This window comes from Sardina pilchardus, chromosome 2 (genome assembly GCF_963854185.1).
Source record: "Sardina pilchardus chromosome 2, fSarPil1.1, whole genome shotgun sequence".
Classification (NCBI taxonomy): Eukaryota; Metazoa; Chordata; class Actinopteri; order Clupeiformes; family Clupeidae; genus Sardina; species Sardina pilchardus.
In genome coordinates, this window is record NC_084995.1 from 24,611,235 (window position 1) to 24,623,810 (window position 12,576).

Sequence of the window (12,576 nt, forward strand, 5' to 3'; positions counted from 1 at the left end):
ACCGTGGATGATGCCATCTCCATCGCCTTGCACACTGCTCTAGCTCACCTGGACAATAATAACACCTACTGAATGTCAGGATTCTGTTCACAGCTCTGCCTTCAACACTGTTGTATCATCAAAACTGGCGTTAAAGCTCAGAGACCTAGGTCTGAGCAGCCCCATATGCAGTTGGGGGCTGGACTTCCTGACCAACAGGCCTGAGTTAGTTAAAATAGGCAACAGGACATCAACCACACTGACTCTCAACACCGGAGTCCCACAAGGTTGTTGCCTCAGTCCTCTGCTATACAGTCTGTTCAATCATGACTGTGTGGCAACTGGCAAAGCATGAAAACAACAGCGTCATCAAGTTTGCAGATGATACTACAGTGATTGGCCTCATTAGCAACAACAATGAGGCCTCCTACAGGACGGAAGTGAGAGACCTGACTGTATGGTGCCACAACAACAACCTCTACCTGAACGTCAACAAAACGAAAGAAATAGTAATTGACCTCAGGAAGAAGGTGGCAATCATGTATGTCTCTGTATGAATGATTTACCTGAATTAATTAATGATTTACCTTAATTAGTTAAAATGGTCAGTAGTTTTCGGTTCCTGGGTGTACAGATCACCAGCTCCCTCTCATGGTCTCTACACTCCACCTGCATCCTCAAGAAGGCGCAGCAGAGACTGTTCTTTCTGAGGAGGCTAAAGAGCTTCGGGGTGGGAACAAACCTGGTGAACTTTTACTGCTGCATCATTGAGAGTGTCCTGACATGACCTGAAAGTGTTGTCAAGGACTGTCAGGACTGCATCAAAGATCATTGGGGTTAACCTCCCTCAGCTTCAAACGATCTACTCCACACGCTGTCAGAGGAGGGCTGCATCCATCATCAAAGATGTCAGCCATCCAGCTCATTCCCTCTTCTCTCTGCTTCCATGTGTGTGTGTGTGTGTGTGTGTGTGTGTGTGTGTGTGAATGACTGTATAATGTGTACATATATGGATAGTTTGGCTATGTGTGGTACTTTTCAATCCCCTTATTTAAGCCCCCCTTCCCCCCCCCCCTCCACTATCTATTTACCCCTCCTTATTGCAACTGTGGCACAAGAATTTCACTAAACTGCAAAGTATATGTGACAATAAAAAACATGAACGAGCTTTCGTCTCTCGATAATAGTCTTATCTTATCTCATTGGTGTGACTGTATTTCAACACAAATGAAAGGGGAACATATAAGTATAATAATGGCCTTACACACTGCAAACACATAAACAACTTGGCCTATTCATCGTTAGCATTATCCTACACTACTTTCCCATGTTGTGCCTGTTGTTCTGAAGAGTATATGCACCAGCATTATTAGTGACAATAAAGCCTGCTGTTCCTGTTTCCACTATGCGTTGTGTAGTCTGTTCAAGTTCATGTTTCATTGCGCTGACTGGTTTCACCAGGGGCACTGCTAGAAATGCTGGGCCCTATGAAAGAAAAGCATTTTGTTCCCAGTTAAAAGCGGGGGATCCGGAGGCGTGCCAGGGGACTATGGTATGCACAATGCACCATCTTACTACAAAGACAACCCCTATCACATTTACTAAAAACTTCTAATAAAACGGCACAAATAATTCAACTGATTAATAGTTGATTGTGTTGTGCAAAGTGGATAAATGAGCAGGATAAATAAGCAGTTTCTTACTGCGTGAGAACAGACACCTTGCTAAAGTATAGTATAATATAATAAAATATTATCAATATCATCTTTTTGGAACAAATATCAAATGACTCATCAATGTGTCATACTGTGTGGAAAAAGTAACATCCTGCTAATTACCAGTGTAAATTACTTTCCATTTTTGATTTTTTGGTATTTTGGAATTTTGCCAATAATGAACCATGGATTTGTCCTGTTCATTGTAGTGATATGTTAGATTATGTTGGCCTATTGGTCCAAATGTGCAGCATCCAGCCCAGCTTCCAGCACTTGAGATAACCAGCTGTCCGAGACCAAAACAGGGGACATAATCCCAAAAACTGAAAAAAAACAGGGACATTTTCAGTTTGACTATCAATCTGATTGAAATACATAATTTGAGTTCACAAAACGTGGACATAGGTAGTTTTTTCCCCCCAGGAACAGGCAACCAAAAACGGGGACTATCCCCCAAAACATCTGGTCATCTGGACATCTGGTCATCCAAGGGCCACAAACCCGCCAGTACAGAGCAAGGTGAAGGCAGCCTCATTAGAAAGGATGTACAGGGATGTTCAACACCTCAAGAATGCGGAAGGGTGCACTGTCACTTTCGTTTCACTAAAAACGACACAACTCTGCCCTGACCTTGCCCACATGATAAATGAATATGATGAGTAACTGTTTCAGTATCGACGAACCAATACAATAACACTAACCTCCATTTCACTGAAATGACTTGAACGTATTTACTATTCATTAAAATAGCATCCAAAGCATTATGCGCGTAGCTGGTGAGTGATGAGGGCAGCTAGAAGATAACTCATACTTGCATAATAATTGTTTGAATGATGTCAATGGCAATGCTTTCTTGGGGAGCAGGATCCCGTAAAGGTTTGCGTAGGTCTGATGCCGTTGTGGAATCGCGCTCTGGAGTTCACTTTGTGCGTCCGAAATCCAAAATTCAAGACATTTCGGTTGGAAGAAGAATTGCTGCGTTTTTACGCGGCGATGGAAATGTCGACTATCTCTTGAGTGTGGAGAGTTCGGACGGAAAAGCAAAACCTGGAAAACTAAGTAAGACACGACCGCATATCTATCTTGTGTCGTAGAGTTATCCATGCCACCATTGCTAATACAATGTAAATGTTATAGATTCCCTCGATTTGAAAGAGAAGATTAAAGAAATATGCTGTGGGGATGCGCATGTTGTCCTCATTTCCCATGGCGGGAAGGCTTTACACATGGATACAACTCAGATCCCAAGGTCGGTCGGTCTAAGTAACATCGAACAGGTTGTGTTATTCCTTCCTGCTTGACAGAACATTTTTAAAACAAAATTTTTCCTCCTCAGGCGTATGAAAGGCCTCAGTAGTGAACACATCACTCAGGTTGCATGTGGGGACCAGCATTCGATTGCTCTTTCACAGGGTAGACTACATAACAACCTGTCATAAGACAAAAGACAAAACAACGTTTGAGAAGTATTATCCACAGATGTTTAGTGTACAGTCTATCCCACCAATCATTATTATTTCCATCTCAGACGGGCAGTTATTCACGTGGGGCCAGAACTCCAATGGTCAGCTGGGTCTGGGGAAGGGGGAGCCCAGCACCATGTCCCCCCAACCCCTCAAGTCTCTGGCGGGGATCCCCCTGTCTCAGATCAGTGCTGGAGGAGACCACAGCTTTGCCCTGTCCCTCTCAGGGGCCGTGTTTGGCTGGGGCAAGAACAGCGCTGGCCAGCTGGGCCTAGGAGACCTCTCAGGTTTGTACAGATGAAGCAGAGATCATTCAGGTCTTTTCGCAAGTCGTTTGTAAAAGTTACCTTTTATACTGTAAGTTACATATTCACCAATAGTTTTTGTGATACAGTAAGGAACTTGTATGTCACAGATCGTCCAGAACCTGTTGATGTGAGTTGCTTAAGTCTCAAGAAGACCATCTTTATTTCATGTGGAGCGGAACACACTGCCATCCTTGTGAAGGTTGTACAAAATTTTTCCTATTAAGAGTTATTGTTGTTTTTGTAGTGTATAGAGCATTTGGAATTATTGATATTCTCTGTGACTCTTAAAGGATGGTGGAGTGTTTACATGTGGATCAGGACGTTATGGCCAGCTGGGGCACAACTCCTTCAGAGACGAACTGAGACCACGACTGGTGGCTGAACTCTGGGGCTCAAAGGTGTCTCAGATTGCCTGTGGGAGGTATGTTACGTTTACAGTATGGCATTTGGCAGATGCTATTGTCCAAAGCGACTTATAACCACTACATATTAGTTAAAAATGATAGTAAATATAAGTCGAAACGCCTACATTAAGCATAATTACAATGTCATATGCCAACAGTGGAAAAAATGAGTTGTCATAGGCTAATTATTAACAAAAAAACATAAAATGTAGAACATTAGGGAACTCATCACCAACGAGGAATCACAGAGGAAAAGAGTCGTGACTGTGACGCGTTAATGCCAATTAAGCATTATCGCACGAGTGGGAGTGGTGTTGTTGGACCTAACTGTTGTATAATGGTGGACATAGCAGATGCTCAGTAGAGTACCGCAGGTCCGCAGGTGTCAAGAGAGGTCAAGAGGGGACGTAGAGCTAGATTATGGAATTAAGACTGCAAGGTGCAAATCCAGTAAGTGCCCTGTTGTCTAAAGAAAGGGATTTGAATTTAATTCAGATTGCTGTCATGTAGTGTAGTATAATGTATGTTGTGTTTGGTGTCTTAAGCTGATGGGACCTTGACTTCCCCTTGGGAATCAATGAAGTATCTATCTATCTATCTATCTATCTGCCTATCTATCTATCTATCTCTATCATTCTAAAAGTGGTTTGCATGTGAACCGCGGTGTACATTTGTATCATTGTCAAAAAACTAAATTCAATGTGGAGCCAAATATCTCTGATCACACACTTATTTTTATTGTTGGTTGCTTCAATTTAAGGCACCACACCTTGGTGCTGGTGGGACCCTCAAAGATTTACTCATTTGGACGTGGTGACCAGGGGCAGCTTGGAAATGGACAAATAGTCAATCAGTGTGTTCCTCTCGCTACTTGTGCACTTGTCACCAGGTGAGTAATCTGAGAAGTCGATTCAGACAGTCATGAGGAAGGAAGGAAGTCCTTATGTTATGACGTACTGTATGTCTCAATTCACAGCGTGGAGCAAAGAGTAACAAAACTTATTGCTGGAGGGAATCTCTCTTTTGCTTTATGTGATTCTACTCAGGTGAGTTTGAAAATGCCCTCAATCATTAACTGGGTATCTGATATTGATTACCCCCCCCCCCCCCATAAATAATGCAATCAAATACAGTCCAAATAACAAACATAACAAACAGGAATGCCAGAAAGGCCCAGCCAAGCACAAACCCACCATAAGAAAGAGAGAAGCACTAAATGATAAAAAGATTGGCAAGTGGATCTCAAACTGTAATTCCTCCTGGGAAAAAATCCAGAGGCAAGTTTTTATTTGCTTGATTGTTTTTTTTCTGTCTAAATATTACTTGTTGATTGATCCATGAGCAGAGGCGCTTGATTCAGTGATCAAACTTTAAACTTTTCTCTTGGATACAGTGAAATAACAGAAATATGTTCATCTGCTTCAAGCATCAATGGAAGCTTCCTTGAGACAGGGTACAGGCCCATCCATTACTTGCTCTCTTGATCAAATTAAAAATCACAAACATACAGTTATTGTTGTATTCCGTGTATAATTTCGTTTTCTCTCATGTTTAGCTGTGATGAACATTACAAAACATCATCTGGGTACTCTGGGCTGGATCTGTCTCTGGCTCGCATTGCTTTTGAGAAGCTCTCCACGACTAAAAAGGAGAGGAAAGTCATGCTGAAGGTAGAGGGTGTTTGCATATCAATGTGTGGTCAAAAATCTCCAGGCACACTCAGGTGTGAGAAAACACTGCAGGTTTATTCACGATACCGGGAACAGGTCACTAGCCACATCATAGCTCTGATAACACTGTTCAAAGATTTCTAGGGCAAAGCCCATCTTATACATGCGTAGTTACATTGTGGTAATACAAATCACATGGGTACAATGGTCTTTTCCAAAACTCCTCATACATGCAACAATACAATAGTCTATGGGCTAGTAGGGGTCCACATGCACCCCCCCCAAGATTAGACTTCATGGGTATTTTCTTGTAGCCCTGGTCCTAAAGTTTAAGAAAAATCATGTTAACAGGAAATTAACTCATTCCCACTATGCATGGCAGACCACTTTTTAACGTGTGCCGCGCGGTAAAAAATACCGATTTTAAGACATAGGGGAAAATTAAATTGCCCATAGCATCTGCATAGAGTGGTCAATATGAACATATTATACATCATTATGAAGCTTTTGAATAATTCTATAATAATAAAGGGTTAAATATGCATTTAGTGAGAAATAATCCATATAATGACCTTGGAACAATACATGGACACTTCTTGGACATAGCATGTGATCCATGTGCCATACGCAAGTCATGCGGGCACTCCAAGTAAGCAAGATAATAGGTCTATACAATATATATACATCCCTCAGCATTTCCTTGTCGTAGCATGTTCTCTGTCAGGGTCTTCCTAATATTACTGCAGAATACCCTTAGCTTGTGACAAAAGGGGGTCGCAAGACCTTTATTAGAAAGTCGTAACATGAAGAGAGCAAATGACAGACAAAGCAAAGTTGATGCACAGTATTGAATGTATAGAAAAGCATACAAATAATATATGAAAATATAATGTTAATCACTTCTATGTAATAAATGTTAATTCATATTCTCTTCTAAAACATAAGATTTGTTAGTAATCCAACATTTCTACTACAAATGCACAGTGTGTTTTTCTCTCCAGTTATGAAAGCATTTAATCTTTCTGCTATCAACGGCTTAATTTCAGGTGGAGTCTGTGGTGCGCCTGCGTCTGCTCCCCTCGCTGAGCCCCAGCCCTGCTGGAGTGGAGGGCCTCAGAGTTTACCTCATCCTGCCGGAGCTGCTCAGGGTGCTGCTCAAACACAACAGGGGGACAGACCTCGCCGTCTCATTGGCCGAGGCCATTCTCAGGCTGCACCCTGATTCGCTAAAAGCCCTGGGTAAGGACTGTCTTTTGTAACCATCAAGTCTCTATTTAAATGCTATATGATGTACCTGTTGCATTGGTTGAACAACTGTACTCAGAAGTATTTTTTTCTCTTTCATCTTTCTGATGGGTAGAATATGAGGTGGCAGTTAAAGTTGTGTGGAAACTGGTACATTTCTTTGTTTTTCTGGGGGTTACAGGGATGCTTTGGTTCAGCCTGTCTGACTCTTTCATTGGAGCACTTGTTACAGCATTCCGCTCAGTGTGTGAAACATTACTTGATGGGATCCCCAAAAGACTCTTTGGTCATGAGGCTTTGCAGAAAGTGGTGGAAGTCCTGCAGAGGGTGTATGAGGTAATGTGACATTGTACAGTACAGAGAATACTATGACAATCACATCATAGAGATTGTTAACAAGGAACATTTATTTGAAGAGATATTTTGATCACATTGATTCATATTTTGTATGTAGGAATTCTTAATCATGACTAAGCACCATCCTCATCCTCTTATCTTTCTTTTGTAATCACACCAGTGCTTAAAGGTAGGCTACTGTTAGTGATTCAGCTACATGTGTTTTCAAGCCTGTTCCATGAACTGAGCAAACAAACTAAGTGGAGCCAGCCTCTCCCCCAGATGCAGTACATACAGCCAATCACCAGGGAGGACTGAGGTTTGGGGAATTGGAAGGGGTGTTTGGGGAGAGGATTGGTCAGTTTGATCTCTTGTGTTTTGTTGGTGTTCAGTTCAAATATCAACGGATGTTGAATCGCTGGCAGTACCTTTAAAAGAAGTCTGTTTGTTATGAATGGTACAAATCAAACATTTTACAGCGGAGCACTTTGGTACCAATGCTTTCAGCTCGGGAAAGATGGCAAACATGCAGAATGAGGGGAGGAGTTGGCTTAGGTGCAGGATTAAGCTGAGTATGATTCCGAAATTATACCTGTGACTCTCTTTGACTGGCAGGCTACACACGGAAAAGTTCCAGAAAACATGTTCCAGATCAAAAATATTAACATCTATGATCAAGTAAGTATTCTACCCCCAGTTTGTAGTTTAGGTCTAAGAGTCCTCTAACATTTAGACAATTATTTCTATCCATATGGTTGGGCTGTGCAATTACTCGAATTAATCGATTAATCGTGATTATGACTTCCAACAATTATGAAAACAACATAATTGAAATGTAATGATTATTTTGGTACGTTCAGTTTCATAACAATGCTCTCCTTTTGACTTGAGTTGTCGTGTGCATTATCTTTTTCTATTTATTTTTTCCTGTTGGATTATATTTCAAATTAAATTTAAGAAATGTAAAGATATACATTTGTAATATGGATGATAGTTCCAAAATCACAGAGTAATCATGTTTAATAATCGTGATCTGTATATTGAACAAAATAATCGTGATAATGATTTTTACCACAATCGAGCAGCCCTACCATATGGATATATTTTCAGATACACAGTAGGCTGCAGGTCCTGGCAAAACATTTGTATGACTATGCATTGTATTGTGAACTTGATGAGGGGGGCATGGAGGCGATATACCAAGAAAAGACTGCAGTTGAGGTAGACCTTATTTAAAAAGGTTTTAAATAAATAGGCAACACAACACAAATGTGATGGTTTCTGAGAATGTTGTAAGGATGGTAAAATCGTTACTTGAAGAGAGAGTCAGAGAGTGTTGAAACAGAAGTAATCAAGGACTGGATTTCACCATGTGGGTTGCAGATTCCATCATAAATTGATTATTAGTTGATATCCAGTTTTTCACTTTTATGTCCATTCTACTTCAGACAATCCTTAAGATATTGGAATCATGTACCTGCATCTATGACCTGGAGGCCAAATTTGCTTTGTTTAAAGGCACAGCCCGAAAGATGAAAGAAGTAGGTATTGACAACAGTCTCTAAACCCTAAACATGAGTCAATACGTAGAGTTGTATACATTGTAAAAAGTGCACAGAAAATTACAGAAAATAACATATATTATTAATTAAATATTTGAAGAATATGTCCTGTGATTTTCAGAAATGTTAGCCTAGTTAACACCAGGCCTTATGAAAGCCAATTGAAATTGTAATTGGGTCTGGACAATGTTCATTCACCCCCATTTCCATGGGGCGTTACCAACAGACACACGATCAAAATGCCTCTGAACGCAATTGGATAGACCTAAATCAATCAGAGCAATGAAGGAGATGACACATGCAGAGCAACGGAAAAAAATCCCCATCTGAACAAGCAAGCAAATTGCCTTGATGTTATTATGTTAAGCATGCCTCAACAGTTGTGATTGGTGTCCAGGTTTTAGGAACACTGGAAATGGGAGTGAATGGCCTCTTTCTTTGCCAAACAGAGCAAATTCAAATTTGTCAAATGTTCATCTGGGGTCTCGCAGACTACAATAATTTTTTTGGCAATCATATACAAAAGTTACAGAAATTTTACTGGCTGAAAGTCATTTTTACACATGATACTTCAATAGAAATGCAAGACCTGGAAGTATGTGCAAGCAAGAAACTCATGGGGCTCTATTTAGGCGATCAGAAACGGATGGTAAGAGGTGTGAAGTTTATAGACAAAGGAGTGCACTTGGAGCAAAAACACAGTTACTACACAGTTAATTACTTTCACTATTGACTAACAAGGGCTTACCATCGAAAACATAGCCTGGCCCTGGAAAGCAACACTTACCCCAATAATGTTTGAATGACTGAATAAAAATCCTAAGGATATTTATCCTGCAGAAGAGTTGCTGCTTATGTCTTGTGACAGTAAGTCTTCAGCTGTGCCTTATATGCTCCTATTGCTCCTATTGCTATAGACCAGGTTTTTCTTGGTCAGAGGCGTTATGATTTTTAGAGGGTGTGAGATTTTTGGATCATATGCCAGACCACACCTCCTGCCACACCCTTGGGCACAAGATTTAATAAATGTGGAGCGCATGGCGCAAAATACGCCACTGACTGGATGTAAGCTTTGCGTTGCATTTTGCTCTCCATTTCTGATCACCAAAATAGAGTGGTGCAATGGTGTACATTTTATACAATGGTGTTAAATGTTTCATTGGCGTTCATTCTTCATCTAACCTATAAATATTCACATCTTAATTTGTTTCTGAGGCATCTAGAATCTCCTGGTTTCAGCCATTAGACGAATTTAAGCTGACAGTGAGGCGAACTGAAATTTTGGAGAGTGCCCTCAGTCAGCTTCGCTCAGCAGACCACTATCTATTACGGCACCCACTAAAGGTGAGAATGCTTAAAAAAAAAAAAAAAACTGTTACATTCCAATGTATATCACCACTGTTATTAACACTGTTACTGTACTATCAGGTTAAGTTTGAGGGGGAAGATGGTGTGGATATTGGAGGCGTGTCTCGTGCCTTCTTCAGTCTCATTTCAAAGGCATTTTCTACTGAGGGAAGTGAAACACTGGCAATCTCAAAAGAAAACAATGACAAGGACTCTCAGTACCTCTGGTTCAGACCAGATGTGAGTTTTGCTTTGAGGGACTTTGTGACTTCTTTTGGCCATAATAAATAGTAACATTTCCAAATGATATACATTTTGATACATTTCCATCTCGTTGCTGTTTCGTTGTTGTTTTATAATTCCTAAGAAGTCATGAGTGAAACCTTTCTTACAGGATGAGATTACCAGGGGCGCCACTGAAGCCCTTTACATGGGCATGATCTTTGGGATGGCACTGTATAATCACTGCACAGTCAACTGCATCTTTCCACAAGCACTTTTTAAGAAACTGCTGGGTCTGAAAACAACTTTGGAAGATCTGGAGGAACTACTACCATGCCAAGCCAGGTAGCGACTCCTCAAAGGGATTCCATTGTCTCAATAGAGTACCATTTTGCTCCATATCTACAATAAGGCCAAATTTAGCCCACCACAGTAAAAAAAAAACACAAGCAAAAGTCAGAAGTATACGATTGAAACCGCTTCATTGTTCTCAACATATGTGAATAATTGTGTGCCAAACTATTGAGTGGCTAAAGCAAAATTGCCAAAAGACAGGCCTTCAGTGACCCAAAAACTAAACATCTGTCATATTTGATGACAATATTTTAGCAATATTCGAGAGAAACAAACGTTTCACTCATCAGTAAAGGCCACTTGATGCGGCAATGTCCTGTTTACTCTCTTTCCTTTTCAATTCAAAATAAACATTCTATGAATGCGGTTGCACTCTCCTGGACTGTTTGGACAGTCAGCATGTCCCGTCATTGACCTGTTCACAGTAAATAGCAATGAATTTGAGGATTATACTGTAAAACTCAGTTATAAGAGAGCTACAATATTAGGGACATACCGTACACTGAAAAAATAACCAACTGTGATTTGCTTAAATTGTTCCTTTTCTGATAAGGGGATTGAAACAAGTGCTAGATGAAGATGAAGATGTTGTTGATGATCTGTATTTGGATTTCACCGTAAGTACTGTCCTCTTGTTATATTAACCCAGACGGCATCGCAATGTTGATCCAGAACAGACCACAGGTGCTGTCTTGACTGTCTTGTCTTCATTTGCTCTTATGCTCTTGCAACAGGTGAAGGATCATGACCTGATTGAAAATGGAAGGAATGTCTCTGTTTCCAAATCAAATAGGTACAGTAGATATTGTTTCTCAATCAATATTTTACATCTAACTCTGTAAATATACATTATAATCATTAAGTGTGTGTGTGTGTGTGTGTGTGTTGATCCTATGTATTTACCAGGAAAAGATATGTTGACTTGTTTGTGGACTATGTGCTCAACACATCTGTCACTCGGCAATTTGAAGACTTTCTCAAGGGCTTTGACCTGGGCTGCCCATGCAGGACATGGAGGATGTTCCGTCCGGATGAGCTGATGAACGTTCTCTGTGGAGAGGTGGAGTACCAGTGGGAGGAGCTGCAGAAGGTGCTGCTCAGACCAGTCATTCACTGCATCACTCACAGCTGTCTCACAGAAGTTAGGCTTGACCTTTTCTTCTTCTCCACTGACATCGTCTTCCTATTTTGTATTTTATTTGACCAGAACGCAATCTACGAAAACTGTAAGTCCTCTGACAAAACAGTGAAGGATCTCTGGAAAGTTTTCTTTGAGTATTCTGATGAAAACAAGAAGAAGTTTTTATGTGAGTATTATAACCCCCCCAAAAAGTCAGTGCTATTAGCTGACTTGCTTATTTAAAGCTGGACATCAGCCATATGAGCACACAGACTTACTTCCTATTTTCTATCAGGCATTGCTAATTTATTTGACTTTTGTTCTGTTAGCCTTTGTTCGGGGAACAGACCGGTTACCAGTGGGAGGTCTGGCCCGACTTCGTCTGACTGTACATAAGCTGCACATCAACACTGATGAACACTATCCAGAGTCCAGTACATGTTACATGGCCCTGATACTTCCAAATTATAGCACGATCGACACACTACGAAATAATCTAACCCATGCTATTAATCATTGTGAAGAGTTTGGTTGTTCCTAAAGAGCTTGATATAGAGGCAATATGTAGTTATTGCTATGAAAATAACTACATATTGAATTTTTTTTTTTTCCATTCTGACTATCTAATGTTCATTTTTATTTATCTTACAAATAAATACATACTTATACTGTCACAACAATGTCACTTTGTCTAGTTTGTAATATTTTTCAAACAATATATTTTTGTAGCTCAATCCTCATTTCCCATTCCCAAACACTACGCTACACACACTCACACACACAGGTTATCATGCATTACACACTGACAGTAGAAACACATGGTAGACATTCACACTCACAACATGCATACA

General features: G+C 40.5%; 1 protein-coding gene across 2 annotated transcripts; it reads left to right on the plus strand.

Annotated features, from left to right (window-relative positions):
• The first annotated feature begins 2,378 nt into the window (after positions 1 to 2,378).
• Positions 2,379 to 12,339, plus strand: LOC134067694 (probable E3 ubiquitin-protein ligase HERC3). 2 transcript variants are annotated; one of them, XM_062523101.1, is made up of 23 exons: positions 2,379 to 2,753; positions 2,832 to 2,943; positions 3,031 to 3,107; positions 3,223 to 3,444; positions 3,573 to 3,664; positions 3,756 to 3,886; positions 4,630 to 4,758; positions 4,846 to 4,915; positions 5,028 to 5,146; positions 5,263 to 5,322; positions 5,425 to 5,539; positions 6,586 to 6,778; positions 6,966 to 7,120; positions 7,736 to 7,798; positions 8,569 to 8,661; positions 9,898 to 10,026; positions 10,111 to 10,269; positions 10,424 to 10,596; positions 11,159 to 11,222; positions 11,340 to 11,398; positions 11,512 to 11,695; positions 11,813 to 11,912; positions 12,055 to 12,339. In XM_062523101.1, exons 1-23 carry the CDS (start codon positions 2,525 to 2,527, stop codon positions 12,264 to 12,266), a joined length of 2,940 nt encoding a protein of 979 aa, XP_062379085.1. In that variant the 5' UTR covers positions 2,379 to 2,524; the 3' UTR covers positions 12,267 to 12,339. The 2 variants fall into 2 exon arrangements, with proteins under 2 accessions (XP_062379085.1, XP_062379091.1); XM_062523107.1 differs by having other exon boundaries at positions 11,512 to 11,665.
• The last annotated feature ends 237 nt before the right edge of the window (positions 12,340 to 12,576 follow it).